The sequence below is a fragment of the Colossoma macropomum genome, unplaced genomic scaffold (genome assembly GCF_904425465.1).
Source record: "Colossoma macropomum unplaced genomic scaffold, Colossoma_macropomum, whole genome shotgun sequence".
In the NCBI taxonomy this organism is placed as follows: domain Eukaryota; kingdom Metazoa; phylum Chordata; class Actinopteri; order Characiformes; family Serrasalmidae; genus Colossoma; species Colossoma macropomum.
In genome coordinates, this window is record NW_023494805.1 from 13,115,455 (window position 1) to 13,137,001 (window position 21,547).

Consider the following 21,547-nt stretch of genomic DNA (forward strand, 5'->3'; position numbering starts at 1 on the left):
AGAGGCAACAATGTTTGGCAATGACACATCACATGGCCAAGTTTCTCTTAAATAGCTACACGTAGTACTTTACCATGATTAATATAACTATTACATAACCATTTTTATTATAACTACTACATAACCATATTTAATATAACTATTAACTATCCTTGGTAAATACCCAATAACTGTGCTATCACCAGCTGACACTAAAATGATTGAATGCCTGTGCTGAGTTGCACCTACTTGCAAAAAAAGACTTTCCTTGATTGTCATTCAGCTACCATCTCCTCTAGCTGTCAAGATGTATTATGTACATTATGCTTATGTAAAAGTCACAGGTCACAATTTCTTTTTGCTTGTTTTCTCACATTTTAGATCACATTTATAATTGCTCTGAGCTTTCTTTTGTGATAGCTTGGAAATTCTCCAGCTTGCCCTTATATGGTCCTTCATTTAAAATGGCATACAAAGGACCCAGTGACATGTTTTTATCAGCACGTTTTAATGGACTGACTTATGTAGATAGCCATAAAAGTGCTATCTGTGTGACAACAGTAGTCCTATATTTATCACACAAAAGAGTCTTCAATAAAATAAAATCTCTATATACGGAGAAAAAGAAAAGTTTGGTGAAGTATATCTGTTGTATTATGCAGCATCCAACCACAGATGGCAGTGCAGGGCTTGATAGACCTGCACTTTGTAGGCCTACCAAACAGGTTTGGCAATGCAGCATACAACTGCAAGCATTCTGACTTGTTGACAGTGAATCATTCATTGTGCAGGCTGGTTATACTTTTTGACATACTGTCTTTTGAAATTGGGTGCTAAGTGCTTTATTTAAACCTAGAGAACTGTTAGTGATATCTTAAGCAAATTCCTTTTGCATGAAACACGCACAAACCACATTAGTCACCACTATGGTTACTTTATTCACAGAACAAGTTATGTAGAAAACCTCTTCATTTACAATAATACAGTAATACAGTATTTACAGGTGCTCCTTTTTACACTCTGTACACTTCAACATTTTACTGCAGTTATCATTTAGATATAGAACACAGACAGAAATGTTAGAAAATGCCCACTTTTAGTCTCCGACTGCTTAGAAAATATTCATATAAGACTGGAAAAATGCTTCCATTGACATTGTTTCCCAAAAGGGAAAGGGAAGTGATAAAAAGTACAGGTGACGACAAACATAAAAATGCCATTTACACTGTTGTTACCATCATTCCAAAAGAAATTACATTCTTTGGTGCAGTGATTCCGAAAATGAGCCCTGGGCACCCCTTGCTCTGCACATTTTTGTCTTACTCCACACACCTGACTCAAGCACATGAGGAGCTTGTTATTTTGTTGAGTTGAATCAGATGATAGATGAGGGAATGCACAAATATGTGCACGGTGTGGGGTCCTCAGAACGGGGACTGGGAACCTCTGTGTTAGTGGATGTACTCAAGACACGCATAACCAGCACATGTCTTCACAGATTGTTGAGAGCATTCCACTCACTCACTCACTAAATAGAGGACACACTGATGTCTTTCTTTATACATGTACAGCTACAGAATGAATACCAGTCCCATAAATTTTATGTTTCCTCTAATATACGTCTGAACGCAAGGCCATCCTTTGCCATGCAAGAAGAAAGGATATCGCTAGTAGCAGTGCACAAAACAAAATGCCCTGTAGAAGTGATCACAGTCTTATTCACTGGCCTTAGACTTGGTTACCTGCTGTAAATCCATTACTGGTCATCATTCCATCATTGTGTGATTTACAAACAGCTGTCATGGTTTGAGGTGTAATGATGTAGGCTTTGGCTCCAACCGGACGTCTCTCTCAACGACCTCTGTAATAGGCACATAGAGGCTCTGTGGTGCAGCAGAGACAACAGCAGAGTTAACACATCACAAGTCCTCATGTTTGATGGTCAGTGTGGTGGTGTGAAAGTACTTCATTTGCACTCAAAGCAGTGGAATGTAAATTATATTTGCTTTGTTATTTAGACATGATTCACTATAGAATTAAGGTAGTAGATCTTCAGGAGACCATAAAACAGCTGTCTGTGTCATTTCACTCCTTACCTTCGACTGGCCTCCATCATTATTACTGTTAAGCATATCCTTGAACAATAATGATGGTTCTGGAATTGTTGGGAGAATGATATCCTTGTACCTGTGGAGAAGCCATTTCATGAGATCTTTATTACAAATGGTAGCATAAGCCATTCCCCAGATTCCCCAGATTGATCTAGAAACACAGGGTTCCTCTTAAACATGTGTATCATCTCTTCTTGAGAGTACAAAGCAGCAATAAAATTACAGAACATCATTGAAATAAAATTCAATATAATTTTTTTTACAAATTACAGTATTGAATATTGTCTCCTTCATTTCATTAATAACAAAGCATGTTTTTTGTGTTTTGACAGACAGGCACAAAATACAAAGCAGAAATATGAATATTGAACTTTACCTTCTAAATAACACCAGAGCCACAATGAGACAGCAGGACACCATTAAAGGAAAGACTATCATAGCAACCTTAAACTGACTGTTTAGATCTGTACTCTCACCTGCAGAAGAAAAAGGTGTGGAGTAAAATTTAATGTTGGCAAGTCAAGCAAATTAATTAATTTGACCAAATATGGGGTAAATATATGTTTGCAGTAATTAAATGTAACAAGCAGTAAAATATCCAGTAAAATATATATCCAATAATAAGCCACAAAATCCTACAAAGAATAATAGCACATATAGCCATTTGGAGTATAATAATATAAAGCTATTTAAAAATGACTTGACAATATACTGATATAGTGTTATGACAAGTACTGAAGTACAGAAAGGATCCACAATACCATAAAACTCATAGCCACTCGGATCACTCTGTGTCACTTTCCCACAGTAATCAGTGAAAATGGTCTGCACTTGAGCTTCGTATCTGCAGGCTGCGTCGTATTCCAAAAGTAATGATGGCTTCTTTTCTGCTTCAACAACTACTTGTTTCTACATAACAACATTACCAACATGAGGATTACTGAAAATACAATGGCAATGTGTGTTTACATTGTTACACATAAACATGAGATCCACTGCACACTCAAATAGTATGAGACACCTTTGAGTCATTATACAATAATATTCAGCATACTATAGTGTACTATATACATTTATTGTTTTATCATTATTATAATTTCATATTTATTATGTTCTACTGATATGTTTGCCTTACACATTACTTATTCCCACAGCTGCAGTAGCGCTGTCAGTTGCAGAGGATAGCACAGAGAAAAACAGTGTCAGTACACAGAGGGTAAATGACTCACCTCCTCGTTGCATTTGCTGTACGTAAACTTGTATTTCCAACATTGTGGTGCAAAATTTGGAGTGTCTGATTGAAGATAGAGATGGTTACCGTCCCTTGTGATGCTGAGCTTTGGTGGTTCTGGTTTCACTGCAAAATGAAACACAGCAAAGCAAATTCATAAATGATCTGAATGATCACAGGTACAACATGGTCAGTGGAGGCTCAACCTCATTTTTGGTCTCTAATCATTCATCACACACAGCACTGTAATTGTGGTCCAAGGTTTAGCTCTCACACAGTTTAATGATTCTATGTAATTGCCAGAAATCTCCCACTTAGCTAGGAAATATACAGGCATACATTAGTCAGATACCTCACTCTATTTGTAAAGTTTATTATGAATATTAATATTAATAATAAGAACTAAGGACAGTAGTAAAAAAAAAGCAGAGAGAGAGAGACAAAGTACCTGAATCACGTGGTGCTCTCTTAAAGGTGTTTGAAATTCTGGAACCTTTTACAGTTCCAGTGATGATGAAGAACGTTTGCTGAGATGTGAAGTTTATCTTGTCTAGGTGACAGCCTATCTTCATGTCTTCTTTGGTGAAATATGAGCTACAAGGCTTTAGGTGGTCTCCCTCTTCATTTCTAATAAATAACGTTCATAAGAGACAATCATTTTTAGAAAGACAACAAATGAGAGGATTGAGGTCTGAGTCTCTGAGTCTTGAGTCTCACAGAAGAGAACTAATACAAATAAAACACGGATCCAACAATGTTTAGAAACCTAAATGCAGATTAAGGAACAAAGAGAAAACAAAGAAAGCAGGACAGAAAAGCATCATTCAAGCCAGTTCTCACCTGTAGAAGAGCTGGAGATCAGGGACCTGGCTGATTACACTCCAGGTGCAGTTCATCTTCATATCAGAGTAATAAACACAAGTGAAGTTCTTCACTAAAGCTGAAATGCACAAGTGCGTCAGTCAGGTTTGGTTTGGTGCTTCACGAGCAAGAACTGAAAATGAACTTCATCATTGATTTAGTTTTAATAAAACTCACCCAGAGGTGGGGAGATGCCTTTATACACTGCTTTGCTGGGTGTCCTGTTTCCACACTGCACAGGGTTTGTCCTTACCCAGACGCATATCTCTCTCTCATTAGAAACGTACCATGTGTATTTTAAATGAACTGTTTGCCGTGATTCTTCACTCAGTTTTGGTTCAGTGCTGCTGGGAGGACATTTCTGTTTTGGGGGTCAGAATAAATTCAAAGTCAACATAAAGGAAAGACCAATTTTCTTATTTACATAATCTACACACCAGAATGTCTGTTCACATTGATGGTGTTCCTCTAAAAACAGTTGCTCGGTAAAGTTTTATTGTAAGGCTTCGTGTTTGTCAAGCTGTAATTTCTTATTTCCTTACAGTTACAGAAAGGTGACTCACCTCGAAAATTAAGTCAAGCGTGTAGTTTACTTTACAATCGTCCAAACTAGTGGGCTCACTCCACTCAGCAGTTACTGAGAAATGGTCAGGGTTCCGTGACAGAATAAAGTTTTCTGGTTCAGGCAGTTCATCTTAAATAAAAGAAAGAAGAATAAGAGCATGTAGGACTATTTAGGAAAGGTTTTCTTACTGTAGGGCTTTAAGGTAAATGTAATGACACATTTCCTGTTCATTGTGTCATCATACGTTTATCATGAGGCTCTTCATAATGGCCCGGACTTTGGAACCTCTCTCAGTTGCTGTTGTTTTTTTTTTCTTGACAGCGGAAAAAATACATGTCCCTTTCAGTTCATTCCTTTAAGTACATTACAATAAAAGGAAAGTTTGCCACTACTACAAACCTGAGAGATGAGTCACAAGAGGAAGAGATTGATCCAGCTTACGCAAATGACAGACATTTTCTTGCCCAATAATGACTGGAAATGAATCTGCTTAGATACTGCTGATGCTCACCAAAACAAAGACTAAATATTTATCTTACTACTGCAGCCTGTTCAATGTGCAAAACAAGATGGTCTCTTTGTGACTAACATTGTTTCAAAACATATTATAACTTTTGCTTCTAACAGCCAAAGCCTTAGTTGATAAATCTGACCACAGAGAAAAAGCTAGTATCTCTTCTCTCTCGTGGGTAATAGAGTAGCTCTTCTCTTGTGTGGGCAGTAGAGAAAGCCAGTAAGGTGAATGACAGAATCAAATATTCTACCCTTAACATCACTCACAGTATAAAATATTTATCAACAAATAATTAACTAGGGTAAGCCAGCCACACCTATGCCGATGCTGCTCGTAAGACTACATGCTGCAAACTGGTTAAATGAAGGAAATGAGATAGTATAGATTTTTGAATAATACAGCATTAGACATTAGATATGTAGAAGAAGCGCCACAGGTGGTCACAAAAAATGAAAGAACAGAAGCTCCTTGGCTAAGGACGATAACAATCATGGAGAAGATCACACTCGGAGTAATCGGTGTTGAGTATTCCCTATATCCCAAAAATGTTAAAAGTTTTGTTTTTATACTGCTTTAAATAGTACCTGTGGCCTTTTCTGTTCTGGGAGTATCTCTGTACATCTTTTCAGAGTATTTGAATTATTTATCATAATTACACCTGGTTTGAGTTGTTCTCTGGGTCTCTTAACCCTTTTGGCACAGTTAAATCGTTTGATTAAAAATTCGGTGGACACTGAACATTATTCACTGTCGCCTTCCAGATCATATCTTGAGTTTCTAGTTCTGGGAGATGTTTGCTTTTCTCCGAAAGACAAAAACGAAAGGAAGGCGTACTTCCCACTATCAAAACAATCAAACAACTCACACTGTAAGGGTTTCCAAAGTCTATCCAGGCCATTATCAAAGCCTTCTGATTTTGACTTAGTATTAATGGCACAATCTGATAAAATTCACCTGAGACGGTATTTCACAGTGTGAATCTCCACTGAGCCAACATTTTAAGTAGTTGAATAATTAAACCAACCTGATTTAATTCCCAATTCTTTTATTTAACCACCGAGCTATGTAGGAGCAAAATCCATAAAGATACTGTAACTAGTACAGGAACTGCAGCGGCCTATGTCTATTTTTTTATTTGGCTGAGCTTCCTCTGTTAATTCTTTCTATCGTTGAATGTCACTGAGCTGTAAATGTCGCTCAGTAAAGTGACCCAGCCTACAGCCACTACGCTGACCATAACCATGAACTTGACCATGACCCCTGTGTCTAAATGGGAAAGCGAAAAAAATCGAGCAAACCGGACTGAAAAGTAGCTCTCTGACGTCACGCTCTTTCGGGAAGGCTGCAGGATGTCCAGCAGAGTCCAGCCTGCCTAGCCTCGCTTTAACACAACAACTACTGCCAAAGGCGCCAGTAAAAAAATGTAGAATACTTACTTGAGAGGTTGTCGACTCCTGCGACCATGAAGGACAGGCAAACTGCCAGAGCGATATCCCAGTTACGGCCAATCATACCGCACTACTGCTCTGCTGGCGTCTCCACTCTAATTCCAGTGTAATTTCTTCCTGACTGTTTGTTTATCCCTGACCGAGTCCAGAGCTCTGCCTCGGCTCGTGCCTGTCGGTGTCACAGTATATATCCGTGAAAACCACGTCCAAAATCAGTCCACAGTTACAGCAGGTCAGATTAAACCTCAGCGTGCCAAACGCGCAGTCCAGCGTCTCTCCGACTGAGAGCAGCTAGGCTCTCACTCCTGCTTGTCGTGACAGGTGGGAGGAGTGAAGCCAGAGGAAAGATAGTATCGCAGCAGGCTGGCCTCTCAGGAAACAAACACTCAGACTGCAGATCCGTCACTGCCACAGGCAGCGTCGACAAGCCTGGACGTCAAACATGCTTTGCGTGTCATTTTCTGCCATATCTAGCTTAATCTATCTACATATTCATACAGAGAGAGGGGGAGGGAGAGAGAGATTCTCACATATATGTAATTGTGTTTTTCAAACAAATATTAATGCAGTAAAAAGTAATAAGAATTTCTTATTAAAACAATAAAATAACAAAGTAATTGAGATGTTGTGAGCTGCTTCAAAGAACAAAGGTTTGTTTGTCTCCTTTTCTCAAATTGTGTGAAAAACGGATGTTTTTCAGGATATATGTTTTGTTCCGACAGCACTGGTATATATATACACTCTCTGTATATATACACAGTCTCATTGGATGGAAGTGTGTGGCATAATATTAAAGTTAAAAATATCCATTGTTTTGGTGACTTTTTGTTGTACACTTCCAACATTAGACGGCATGATCACAGTACAGATCACAGCTCAATAGGAATAGGAATGCCATAGGAGTGGTCATCTACAGCATGTCTGTTTCCTTCCACAAATGTCTTCATATCCCCTTCAGTAGGCATTTAGGTGGTTAGTGAACAGTACTGAGAAAGGGAAGTGTGAGTAAATCTACAGACATAATCACTAGTTTATGTTAAATACGGTGAAGATTTCATTTTCAAGCCAAAGTCTACACTAAGGAAAAACTCAGCAATTACTTTTTGTGGTACAGAAAGTAAACGTTTTCTTTCAGAGTTATACATAACAAATGGTGCACACTAGTCGATTCATTTTGATCATGAAAATGCAGTTTTATTTATATGTTAATACAGTAAATTTAGCTTGACAAAATCTGCACTTTTGTACATTATTCTTCCAGTAAAAGCAAAATTGCAACAAAACAACTGTTTGCAGCTGCTACTTTGTTGTTAATGTACACGCACACACACACACACACACACACACACACGCACACAGACACACGCTCACAGAGAAAAAGGTAACAGCAGCACTTTACTAACATTTACATCTTTGAGAGGATGTTGTTCCTGAGGCAGTGAAGGCTTTGACTAGCAAATGGCTGAGGAAAGTCCACCCCAGTCCTTTAGAATACAGCTGCCTGCACTGGTGTTGTCAAAGCTGTGGCACCTCTAATGACCAAAAAACAGGAATAATTTCCAACAACAAGCAAATCCTTGCAAACAAACAGACTCTGTACTTGCTAAATTTGAACTGGTCCAGGATCCTAACAGAGTTGACGTCAACGTCGTCATCAAGGTATCTTCAGTTAAGCTTGAAATGAATTGTTTTCCTTTATATACATGAATATATTAATCTAAATCATATATTAACATTAATACTAATATATTAATATTAATATGTTGCTTTAATGTATATAGTAGTTTACATAACTGATTCATTTTTTAATGCCATGTGCATTTCCAGTAGGTTTCTCTATCTGCAGGTACAGTATGAGTTCCTACTGGTTCTATCATCGCTTATTTCACAGCCCTTTAACCAGTCCTTGTTTAATACTGAAAAAAGGAAGTCTGCACAGTTGAGCTTTCCAATACACAGTGGCTTGGCCACAACAGCACTGCAACAATAACAACAATCCTAATAAAGCCTCTAAAATAGGTATGTTCTTTGCTAGCAAACACAGCAATAGTTTTGGACTATCTGTGGCGCTCTTTCTAAACGGGGCCTCAACGCAAAGGGGAAGCAGAGAGGTGGATGAGTACTCTTAAGGGATTTGACCCCTGAATCATGAAGAAGTCGCATGAACTGTGCAAGATTGTCCAAGTGCTCCAAGGTACCAGGCATCATAGAAGGCAACACAAGTGAAGGCAAACTAATACTGAGCACCTCTAAATTCTCAGTGGGACACATCATGTAAATGTTCAGTGTGTCACCATAAAAAAATGATCAAATTTAATCATTAATAACAAGTAGTTCAAAAAAAATGGAAGAATGTAGGAAAAGGATCATGGCTAAATGATTCTGAAGGTGTGATGGGTAGATTAGGACAGTAAAAGCCATTTGAATGTTTTGTGTGGTTGGAATCTGTTTACAAATGTGAGACTATGGGCAAGTCCTTTAAAAACAACAAGAAGGTGACAAATGTAGGTCAGTGACTGAATAAATTGCATTTGTTTTATTAAACCCTTGCACTACAATTTAGAATCCATACCCTCTCCAACTTTAACAGACATACTGTCTTTTAAAACAACAACTCACATTATGAACACTGTTTACAAAAAAAAAAAAAGCAAATATATTTGGATAATCAGATGGTGGCTTTGTTGCACAACAAGTAGTTTTAAACATTAAAGGCCATCTATTGAATGTTTGGGGAGTTGAGTGAACATGATGCTCAGATTTGATCCGTCAGGCTGAACGTAATGATGGACTGAACATGTCAATTTGAAATGAAACAGCAATGGTCGATTGCAACAACATGGCACTTTCTTAAAGGACAGACACTCTAGCAACATCTTGAGCCAGAGGAACATGGTGCAGGATGCTTAAGGTTTAAGCTGTTCCATACATTCAGGCATGTGGGAAGTAGGTAAAATATGGGTAGGGGTCTTCAGCAGGAAGAGGGTTTTAGCTGAAGTTAGAGGAAGTTCCGCTGATGGCACGGAACACATGTAGAGAGTTCTGCAAGAGGGAACGCATCTCATCCTCCTCGAATATCTACAAATTAAAAAACAGGACAAATTAGTGAGCACATATTCAAATACAGAACAAGCCAGCACAACGTCAGTTCAGCATGAATTTTACACAACACACAAATAAACAAGGTACATACGCAGTCACTATGGGATGTGTGAATACCCACAAACATTTACAGAACTCAGTACATGCCACAAGATATCACATGTTGTTTGTACTTGAAATAAATGTTACCTAGCATTCAATCTAAACAGCATGGCAGCACAGAGAAAGAGAAAGCAGAGACATGTTAGAAAACAGCATGTAAAGAGAGCACTATCTTGCAATGCCCAGGTCAACAGGTAAATATATAAATATGCATAAACAAAAACACAAACTGCAGAATTAAACATACAGCTGTTTACATATCCTTCCCTCTCTACACGTGTCTTTGTCTCTTTCTTGGTGTCTGGCTCAAAAAATGTGCAACTACTTAAGAATGACTATGGGTTTCATGAGCTTTGCGAAACATAGTCTCACAAAGTTGCCATGTCATAAGAGAAAAGCCACCGTGAGCCCACGTACCCTGTAAGCTCACTTTCACTTTTAATGTAAACTATTAAACAGATTGCAGCACTGAGCATCTCCTCCACATTCATTCAGTTTAATTATTTTCATTTGAGATATTTGTGTGAATGTGGACAGACTATTCTAACACATGGCAAAGTCACTATAAAAACTTTGCTTTAAAAGGTGGTCCTGGAAGTATTAATCACTTAAATGACAACAGTAAATTTAGATATGTTACTTTCAAAAGATTCTCTGAGCTAGCAGCTACATCTCATGGCTAAACACAGTCTGGGCAGTTACTTAAAATATAATACTTAAAACCTCATCACAGTGCTTTAAAACACACCATTACAGTTTTACACTTATTAATTAACCTACACCAAATTATTTCTGTGCTGTTTAAAATACCAACAGTTATTTGGATCATAGTCTTAAATACACTTGTTATGGCTAAACCTTACAGCCAATAAGTCAGATAATACAGACAAATTCTACTTCAAGGGGCAAAAAGGATTATTATTATTATCAAAATTATCAGAGCAAATTTGCATCGTTTTGTTTTTAAAAAATAAGTAATCAGTGAGATATATCTAATTTTATTTTATTGATTACTTTTTTGTGTAAAATTACAGCAAATGCTCACATTCCTACTTGACACTTCGGGCCATGACAAGCCCACTAACCCATTTCTATGGCTTTTGTCAAATGATTTTAAAAGGAGGCTTAATGTCTTTTAGAATCACTCGTTTTTGACTTCTTTTTTCCTTTTTTGATTTTTCTCCCCGTGCACAGGGACTCAGGCACAATATACTGGAAGCACTCGGTATAGCAGAACAATGCTTAAACTTACATAGACATTCAATACCTACAGCATAAATGGACATTCACTAGCTACATAGATTTTTGCAGACATAAATATATAAATAAATAAGTAAATAAATAAATGTAATGAGTACACAGACAGAATCTTAGCTGACCAAAAATACCACGACTAGTTGATTTAGAGATAACAGCCCCTAGCTTCAGTGCATCAATGCAGGAAATGCTGAAATTTTCTTAAAAGAATGTTTCTGACGTTCATCAACCCATTTTGTAATAAGATTGATTATTTTTACAAAACAAATCTGGGCTTATTAGGAACACTTTTTTTATGTTTTCTGTTCTTTATTTCATTATTTTTAAAATAAAAATGTAAAATTTCCTTGATTATGTTAATATTTAACTTTATTATAACATATATATCACTACAGAGAAAAATGTTTACTTAGATAAAGGCGGGCTTATTGGGTACTTTTCCCCTGTGTAATTTGGTCTGTTTTTAATGCCATTTTCCCAGTGAATATATTTCTAAGGAACATAATGCAAGTTTAACAAGAAAGAACACTGCATTACAGGAAGAGTGATGAGTGTGGCAATAGTAACCATAAATTCAGGATGACGTCATGGAATTTGTGTTTTTCATATAGCATATTACAACATACTTTTTACCAGTGCTTGAATACAATTCGTTTTAATGTAGTGGCAGGCAGGGGGTGGGGGTGGCATGTCTGTACTTGATACCCACTGTGTGGTGCCTGTCAGAATTCTTGGAAGATCAACTGCTAAATGAGTCACCACCTAATTGCGCAACAGAATTCCTCCTGTAATCTTCAGGTTAGGGACATCAACCAGTATATATTCTTTTTCACCTGATACACACTTAAAATTATAGAAAAACACAGAATGAAAAAAAAAAAAACAGAAAGAGTGTGGTAACGTCTGAGTGATAGTGAAGTACACCATGCAATTGAAAATAAACTGTTATATTTAACAAATGATATGGGGTGTTTTATGTGTGCTTATGTTTTGTTTTTTTTTTGGGGGGGGGAGGGGCAATGTACTCTTACTAAGAAGTATCACAGAAGAACAGAAGATTGGCATGAGCTTTCACTTAGGAGAAATTTTTTTTCTTTCTTAGAAGAAATGCCGACAGGAGTGGCAAATGAAAGTGAAAAATGTGAAGATTGTAGGTTAGATACAGAGAAAGAGGGCAAGCTGAAGCTTAGTAAAGAGAACAGAACACTGTTACTCCTTTAAAGTGAACATTCTTCTGTCCTCTAGCAGTAATGCTTTATTATGTACAGAATGGCTTGGTGTCCTAAATACAGTATGCATCTCTCAAAGGAGCAAAACCACAGTGATGACTTCTTGATGCGTCCCTGCATTGATAGGCTACAGAGGCTTAAGCTTGTCTTGGTGTTATCTGATCAAAACATCCTGCATACATTGTTGATGTATCAGATCAGTGTATGTATATGTATGAACTGCTCACTTTCGACTGTAAATCAGAAAAAGCCCAGAAGAAGTCAAGTTGAGTGTTTTGGGCCTTAATGCACAGAAAGACTTGTTATATAGATATCATATCATAACATGCTTGCAAAACATAACTACACCTGCACACCTGTCAGACCAAAACCTTGTGTCTCCAAAATGATAACTATACAGGAGAAAGAAACATTCTTAATTTTTAATAGAAGTTAATATAAAGAAATTCTGTTCCAAGTAATTTTGGACTATTTCTATTAGTAAATTCATTATACAGTCTTTACACAACGGAAAAGGCAACTGATATTTTCAAATTTCAAATTCACAAAAAATGTGATACAAAGTTTTGTTCAAAGAAGAATAACTAATTTTTGGTGTCTCATACATTATTGTGTTGCTGTGTAAGTTACACCTACTTCCCTTTAGTGCATGTGTGTCTGCTCTTGTCTAAAATGTCAACAAGTAAAAATATTAACCTGTGTTTGAACACGTGCACAATGTACCCAGTGACCAATGTCATCATCTCATAAACATCAATCTTTATATCAGGATAAGCTAAAGTTATGCATGATGCAGGACGTTGTAACATTTTCAACAGACATGTGAAAACCATCTAGGATAATTTCTTCTATTAGTCATGTTCCATCTTTCTGAAAACTTCAGTCACTTCATATTTCTAAGGCTGCCTATGATGCCCTTACAAATGAATATAAACTTTATCACTATATACACATAAGACAAACTTAAAATACTACAGAAATAAAACCAATCAAGATAAATAATATCCTTGTCCTAGTCAGTCATTTTTATGGTCTTTGAAAAAGCAGCTACAGTGTTTAAAACAACAGGCTGAGCCTGTTGAGCATATCAAAGGCTAAGAATAAATGATGCCAACATTTTTTTGTTGAAAGAGAGTGACTTTCTATCGACTTCCTTTTAACTCAAGGTTGCTTTGTGCAGCTAAATATTTTAATGTCTCTAAAGCTGTTTTTATTTTTTGCATGCTGTTCTTGATCTGTTCTCCTCTTTGATGCAACTGTCTGTGCTTTCCTCATGTATTTTAAGGAAAGGCATTAGATTTTTCTGTGTGTCCTACCTGTTCATGAATAATATCAGACAGCTCCTTGACCATACTCTTGAAGTTGCCCTTCAGTCCCTCATGATACTCATACTGGTCTTCCTTGATGAGCCGCTCATTAATATCTAAAGCCATGCTGCATGACTGAACAAACCTCCTGGAAGAAGACATGATGACAACCAGGTCAAGTAGTAGTGAAAGGTATAAAGCTTTAATGAAAGATTAGGTAGTACTACTGTAAGAAATAAATTTGTTCTTTTTGTAACATTAGATGGTCATTAAGTAACATTAAAAGTTTATGAACAGACTTATGTAATACAGTTGAGTGAGTTTTTGCAGTGCAGTCCCAATGCAAAATTCACTGCCGATAATGTTTGTTTACCAGAGCCTTGAGCCAAGTTAGATTCAAGGCACATGATACAAGCAGTCGTGTCATCTTGTTACTAACGGCATATATGTATGCATGCAAAGATCAGATAATATTCAGTGGAGAGGCAAAGCATGGTTCAAACTAAGATAGGAAATGGAACAGGCATATCTGTTTTTCTCTGCTATAGAGCTCTATTCCTTTGTCAGTCGCTCCTCCTTGTCAAATTGTGGGCAAAACCACATATATGGTTGTAGGTAAGATGGTACCTTAGTCGGTACAGTACACACCTGAATATCTCTTTGAGCTCCTTCACTTTCTTACTGGACTGGCCAGATTTGGACTCATCCAGGAAAGCTCTGGCATAGGCCATGGGACCAGCATTGACCTAAACCCAAAAACCACAGATCATTATGCTCAGAAATGTACTACCTATTTGACTTTACCAAAATTGTTATCCATTTTATGTGTTTATCTCACAATCACGCAGAACTGTTTTCCACAGTCTGGCTAGAAGCTTACAAGTTCAAAAACCTACAAATAAAATTTACAAAGCAGGTTTCCTTTAGGATTAGGGATGCGTGATGATATTGGAATCATATTGGTATTGGCAGATATTTGCTTCAAAAAAATCATCGCCACTGGACCTTAATCAGATATTTGATTTGACTTATATATTGTTGGAAGAGTATACTGCATTTGAAACCGTTAACAAACAAAGGTTACATTTCTATGAAATGTTAATTTCACCAATTTCTACATTTTATTAATGTGCATTTATCAGCATTGGTGAAGGAAAAATATTGGACATGGGCATCAACCCGCAATTCTCATAACGGCGCAACCCCATTAAAAATTCTCAGTTATACAGTATATTAGCAAGACATAAGTACTGAGAGGTTTCAGGACCTGCACGCTGACACAGCCCTGCAGTTTTAGCTGCAGCTGGATCATGTCCACCTCCTGGTTTGAGCAAAGTTTATTGAGTTCAGTACTGCGTTCTCTCATTTCATCGATGGCCACATCAATGGGCTTCATCTCCAAATGCTTCTCGCCGACCACCTCTATGCGCTTCTTCACATAGGGGAAGGTGTTTGCCGCTGTGGACACGCACACATGCATAGATCAGCTCAATGAAAATCATCGTGTCAAAAACACAGAGACACACGCGATCACATACATATACACCGATGCACACAATAGAAAACCCCCGCCTTAGGCCGAGCTTGTGACAACAGATTTAATCCTGGTCTTTTGTCTGCTGCCTGGCAAACCTTTTTGTAGTAATACCAGTCAGACAGCAGGCAAACACAGAGAACACAGGAGGATCTGTTAGTAAAAATCCCATTTTCCCTTATCTGTCCATCATTAAAAGGGGCAAAGTACGCTGTGCACCTGCTGTAGCTGTTAGAGTTACAATTGTGACCCAACACAGACTGAAGCATTTTAACAAAAGCTACATCCTAAAGGACATATCTCAATAATGAAATAGCACAACAACTGAGTACACATTTTGAGCTCTAATTTGAACTATTTTTGTTTAGTGAAACCTATGAAGTTTTTTTTTCCCCATTTAAATAGCAGTACATTGTGTCATAGCTACATGAGTGGACGGTAGAAGCTGTATTTGAAAGAGACTAATAGGAACAGCATGTGAGCAGCTGGACCTCAGCCTCCACTATTATGTATAGTTCCATAGTTATATGTAGAGCTCAAGTGAGGAACCATGAACACAACCCTGAATTCTCACACACATCCTCTCTCTCAGACAGCCCAGTGACTCACAGCTGCTGTACTCACTCGTGAGAATCGTTCGTCTCTTGCACTGCTCCTCAACCCCACCATGCTTTTTCCCTGTGAGTGTGTACGGTGTTTCGAAAACAAAGCGGTTGATGTTGTGACACTTCTCAAAGTCAGTCTTTCTCTCAGCCAGCTCTTTCTCGTCAAAGTAAGGCTTGACAAATGTGACCTGTATGTAGGCGAACTTTGGATCCAGATCTTTCTGGTTTACCTGTCAGGTGAAAGACCATGGAATAAACATGGAATAAATCTGAATTATTATTAAAAATATAAAACATGTAACAATAAGGACATATATTTTAAAATCTAAAGCACTTAAAGAAATCGAGAAAGATCGGAATGTAGATTAAAAGATGTCATGAGAGGTTATATAGGTGAAAGCAGGTGAAGTGTACTAAGAGAAGTACTGGGGTATAGAGAAGTGGAATCTGCTGGACGTTATCCAATAGCTCTGGTAAACAAGTCTTTCCTGCTTCGTTCATGAACCCAAGCCATCAGAATGCACCAATAAGTCTTACAACTTCAGCGCAAAATAAAATGCTTGACTCTTCCTTTTCGCCCATGTACAAGCATGCCTACAAAAAACTAAATCCTACAACATGACCAGCTTAATTCTCCTGCAAGTACCTTGTTAGAGTCCTGGATGATTTTGACATTCTCTGCACCAAACTTGTCCCCATAAAGGCTGAGCAGACGATGAGAAATTTCTGACAGGCCAGTGAGTTTTGGCTCTTTGTAGATGTATTCTTTTCCATCTTCCTCTTCAAAGAAGCCCTGATGTTAAAAATTTGTTAGATAGTCAGTCACTTTACATGCATTTTCACATTTTGTACAAACATTTTTTTGCATGTTTTGAATACAAATTCACAATTCTATGGGAAATATAATTTCATTAAATTATATCACATTTCAGTTAATCCTGCTTCAATAAACTCTAGCAGCTTGCAGGAAGCTAAATTGTTTTGACATTGCCATAAGTCATCAGCCTGATGAAATCGAACAGCGGCTAAAAAAAAGCCACAAATGTCAATTTAAGACAAGCAAACAAACCAAATGAAGCCAAATATAAGAACATTTTCACTGGATAAGAATTTCACTGGATTTAGGCCATAACGTTTGTCAAACTGAGAGTCACAGTAAATTGCATAAGGAAAGTTAAACCTATCCGAGCCCTTGGTGGTTTTCAATAGGTTATTAAAATGTTATAAATCAAGTTTACTAAAAGTAGTAACGTAGCACAGAACCTAGTATGGTCTTGTTTGCTGCTGTAAGCAAAACAAAAATACTGGTTCAGACAGAAGAATGCAGAAGCTTTTAATCATTCTAATGAAAAAGGGTGGGGCAAAGGTCAGGCAAACATCCATCACACATCATGACCACAATATTTGACCAAAGTATAGGTGTAAAACATATATCAGTAAACTGTTTCAAAATTACATGCTAGGTACAGCAGTAAACATCTCTAAACTATGTGTATGCATACATTTCCCTAACACGCTTAAACGACAGAAAAAAGACCCAAAAATAGAACCCAAAGCAGACATATTATTGCATTAGAGAGTAGCAAATAGTATGTAAATATTTATTTCTTTGATGATGACAAACAAGCAAAATAGTGCCGTGTTGTTTATGTATTCAGAGCTGTTTGGAATACACACAGCTGTTTTCAGAATCATTCCAAAATTATTTTCACATAAAATAAGAAACAGAAAACACATTTAAAACAGGAAAAGTATATTTGTCATCCCAGATGCTAAAATGATACCCTGTTTTTTTTAATCTTTTTTATATTATGAGGTTAAAGACCTAAAGAATTAATTACATTCTAATCCTTATTGTTCTGTAAACACATGGAAAACAATTCAAACTGAAGTCATTTTGCTTGTATTTTACTTCTTAACCTCCACTTTTGATGTTTTTGTGTGTTAGGTACCAAAAACAGCCTTAATTAAATTGTACATGTCCACTTTCCAACTTCTCTTTATCAAGTTAGGTGTAAACTGTACAGTTGTTACTGTACTTTTAGGACTAATCTACACACACACACACACACACACACACAAACACACACACATATATAATATATATACAGTGCCTCCAAGTAGTATTCAACCCCCTGCAGATTTTGCAGGTTTAAACATTTGGAGTTAACTTAGCATTGTGAAATTTGGACTGTAGATGGGCCTGGACATGTGAAATGCACTGCAGCAAAAAAGAATGATATTCCTCTGTTTATTAATTTTTAAAACTTTTGCAAAGTTTACCAGAGGATCAATTATTAATAATTATTATACCCCTCAAACCACCAGAATTCTGTTTGGTTCCCTCAAGTATTAAGAAGTAATTGAGGTATTAAGAACAATGAGCTTCACATGCTTGGATTAATTATCTGTTTTTTTCCTGCCTTTTCTGACTATAAAAGCCCCTCCCCATTCAAGTGAACAGCACTCATACATGGTCAACATGGGAAAGACTAAGAAGCATTCCAAGGCCATCAGAGACAAAATCGTGGAGGGTCACAAAGCTGGCAAGGGGTACAAAACCCTTTCCAAGGAGTTGGGCCTACCTGTCTCCACCGTTGGGAGCATCATCCGGAAGTGGAAGGCTTATGGTTAACCTTCCATGGCCTGGACAGCCTTTCAAAGTTTCCTCCCGTGCCGAGGCCAGGCTTGTCCCAACGGTCAAGGTTGACCCAAGGACAACAAGGAGGGAGCTCCGGGAAGATCTCATGGCGGTGGGGACATTGGTTTCAATAAATACCATAAGTAACGTACTCCACCGCAATGGTCTCCGTTCCAGGCGAGCCCATAAGGTACCTTTACTTTCAAAGCATCATGTCAAGGCCTGTCTAAAGTTTGCTCATGATCACTTGGAGGACTCTGAGGCAGACTGGTACAAGGTTCTCTAGTCTGATGAGACCAAGATCAAGGTCTTTGGTGCTAACCACACCCGGGGCGTTTGTCGAGAGGATGGCACTGCATACGACCCCAAGAATACCATCCCTACAGTCAAGCATGTGGTGGCAGCATCATGCTGTGGGGCTGCTTCTCAGCCAAGGGGCCTGGCCATCTGGTCCGCATCCACGGGAAGATGGATAGCACAGCCTACCTGGAGATTTTGGCCAAAAACCTCCGCTCCTCCATCAAGGATCTTAAGATGGGTCATCATTTCATCTTCCAAGAGGACAATGACCCCAAGCTCACGGCCAAGAAAACCAAGGCCTGGTTTAAGAGGGAAAAGATCAAGGTGTTGCAGTGGCCTAGTCAGTCTCCTGACCTTAACCCAATTGAAAACTTGTGGAAGGAGCTCAAGATCAAAGTCCACAAGAGATGCCCAAAGAACCTAGACAACTTGGAGAAGATCATGCAGGAGTGGGCCAAGATTACTCCAGAGACCTGTGCCAGCCTGATCAGGTCTTATAAAAAACGATTAATAGCTGTAATTGCGAACAAGGGTTATTCCACAAAATATTAAACCTAGGGGTTGAATAATAATTGATTCTAATTTTTATGTTTAAAATATATTATAATTTAACTGAGCAACTTATAATTTTTGTTTGTAATATTTAGGCATCTGTTAATAAATGCTATTCTTGTTCAAAGTTTAAAGTCTCTAACTTATTTGCAACTTGTTGAATTTGCAAAATCTGCAGGGGGTTGAATACTACTTGGAGGCACTGTATATATGTATAATAATTTAGCAAAAATTATACCACTGATAGAGTGTGACGTAAGCCTAGCGTCAAGTTGGCAGTGATGGAGGTTCTGCTCACATGGAGAAGTGTGTTACTGACTGTGGAGTCGCTGGTCACCTTAAAAATTCTGCCTTGGCAAATTCCCGCCAGGAATACACTGTGCAATTTTAGCCCGTTTTAAACACCCATACAATCACAACCGCTTCCCCAATACGGATGGAGACAAGTAGGCTAGATAAACTGAGGCGAAAAAGTCAACATTTGTCACTAAAGTTCGTATATGCTAACTTTACTCTGTTTGACTGAGCACAATTGCAAAGTATAAACATAATTTTTTTAAAACTGTCTTTATAAAATAGGTTGTAGAGAGACTGTATTGTCCTGCTGTGTGTGTTTTAGTGCAGAGTTTAGCTGGCAGTGCTGCTGTAGCTCAGTTTCTCAGTATGTTTGCTTTATTTATTTGAAATTGTTCATGGACAGAGCTGTGTGTAGAGGCTGTATTTCATGTACCATGAGTGTTTTTGTATGGTGTGAATGTATAAACTGTAGGCTTTGTCCATACATGATGGGCTATTCAAACTTAGAATGTGATTCACAGGATTTGTAAAATCACAATGTGTATGTCTGGCTTTAGAGGACATTCAATTACAGCTCAACCAGCCAAACAAATTACTTTAGATGTGAAACTCCACAAGTGAGCTCCTTGGATTAGCCCTGCATGCATTAGCCTCTGATGTGCTATCTGCTGTAGCTGTGCTGCAGAGAGTGATGTTGTAAGAGGCAGATGATGAGCATCAAAACTATTAAACTTTACTTAAAGCTGCTCAGAAGTGCTTTTCTGAGTGAAACAAAATCCACTCTTCTCCACTGCAGTGCTACTCGATCCAATGTGACTAATGCAACATAGCTAGCTAATGCACTTCATTTAAAATCAGCTAGATTTTAATGATTTAACTGTTAAGGTACATTGCATTTTTTTCACATAACAACTACTTATGGTATCAGACTTGAAATCCGCAAGTTCCTAAAAAATATGTACTTGTATTCAGTCTGAACAAAATGGTTGCATTCCTACCTGTTAGCTACATTAGCCTTGTAGCTTCAGTGCAATACTAAAGGAACAAACTTCAGACAATAAACATGTCTTGGCTGATCTAGTATATTTAAGGTAAGGGGAAAATTTTTATATTTTGGCTAACTTTTCTTAAAAATTGTTTTAATATGGTTTTATAATAGGTAATCTCTGGGAGAGACACATTTATTTTAAAACCATTATAATAAAATGGTGCCTTCTTGGTATTTGAATATAGGCCATAAACATTCAGCACTGGGGTATTCACTGCATGTGTGAACTTCACTCACCTGCCCATAGAAGGCCACTCTGAAGTAGGTTCCCAGTAGACGGCGACCAGTCTGCATCACCTCTAAGATCTTAGAGTAGGCTCTCTGTAGGGTATCGTACAACCGTCTCAGCTTCTACAAAGGAAATAAATACATAGGGTTCACTCCTTCGTGCTTGAGTGTACAAGAAAGAGAAATTAAGTTTTGGCAACTGGTCCTTCATATTACAACAAATTTGTTTTGCAACATGTACAAGTAAACATCCATCTGAATCTGATAAAAATGTCCCTTCCAATTTCAATAACCCTCAATATCCATTAGGCAGGGTTCCAGGACATTTTTCCATTCTTTCAAGTGACACTGTATAAGTTTTACATCAATATCATCTCCCATTCCTGTCATTAGAGCCTCTTTTTTAGTTTGTTTGAACAGCTGGAACAGATTAGGCTTAATTTCCTACCAGAATTTTATGGTAAGCACAAAGGACCTGTATCCTTTCAGATGACAGTTCAGCCGGAATGGCTGAATGCCTGTAATCCCTGCGGCAAACACTCACCAAACCTCAAAGCCAACTGAGATCTGGGACAATATATGCAGTACTGAGGATCTCGCTGTATGAGTGTCAGTTTTTAATCAGTATCTACACTA

At 37.8% G+C, this 21,547-nt stretch overlaps 2 protein-coding genes across 3 annotated transcripts in view; both read right to left on the minus strand.

Annotated features, from left to right (window-relative positions):
• Nucleotides 1–1,152: 1,152 nt before the first annotated feature.
• On the minus strand, nt 1,153–7,080 carry LOC118826390 (granulocyte-macrophage colony-stimulating factor receptor subunit alpha-like). The gene is made up of 10 exons (XM_036597349.1): nt 6,698–7,080; nt 4,746–4,876; nt 4,360–4,543; nt 4,162–4,261; nt 3,770–3,948; nt 3,320–3,447; nt 2,852–2,999; nt 2,467–2,566; nt 2,076–2,166; nt 1,153–1,862 (listed from the first exon to the last, which is right to left on the minus strand). The coding sequence occupies exons 1-10, from the start codon at nt 6,771–6,773 to the stop codon at nt 1,779–1,781; spliced, it is 1,221 nt and encodes a 406-aa protein (XP_036453242.1). The 5' UTR covers nt 6,774–7,080; the 3' UTR covers nt 1,153–1,778.
• Nucleotides 7,081–9,218: 2,138 nt separating this feature from the next.
• Nucleotides 9,219–21,547, minus strand: part of dock11 (dedicator of cytokinesis 11) — an 87,817-nt gene continuing 75,488 nt past the window's right edge. For both annotated transcript variants that reach the window (XM_036596280.1, XM_036596279.1), the window contains 7 exons: nt 20,921–21,034; nt 16,492–16,638; nt 15,865–16,075; nt 14,974–15,164; nt 14,355–14,452; nt 13,716–13,854; nt 9,219–9,787 (listed from right to left, as the gene is read on the minus strand). In XM_036596280.1, the coding sequence (XP_036452173.1) occupies nt 9,698–9,787; nt 13,716–13,854; nt 14,355–14,452; nt 14,974–15,164; nt 15,865–16,075; nt 16,492–16,638; nt 20,921–21,034 (990 nt within the window). In that variant the 3' untranslated portion in view covers nt 9,219–9,697. The remainder of the gene's footprint in view (nt 9,788–13,715; nt 13,855–14,354; nt 14,453–14,973; nt 15,165–15,864; nt 16,076–16,491; nt 16,639–20,920; nt 21,035–21,547) is intronic.

Bases quoted from the DNA above. Each gene is read 5' to 3' on its own strand.
- LOC118826390 (XM_036597349.1), bottom strand. From the start codon at position 6,773: ATGATTGGCCGTAACTGGGATATCGCTCTGGCAGTTTGCCTGTCCTTC. The intron at 4,262-4,359 runs GTGAGTTTTATT...TGTGCATTTCAG, and splicing joins AGGCATCTCCCCACCTCTGG to CTTTAGTGAAGAACTTCACT. The intron at 2,167-2,466 runs GTAAAGTTCAAT...GCTTCTCCACAG, and splicing joins GCTCTGGTGTTATTTAGAAG to GTACAAGGATATCATTCTCC.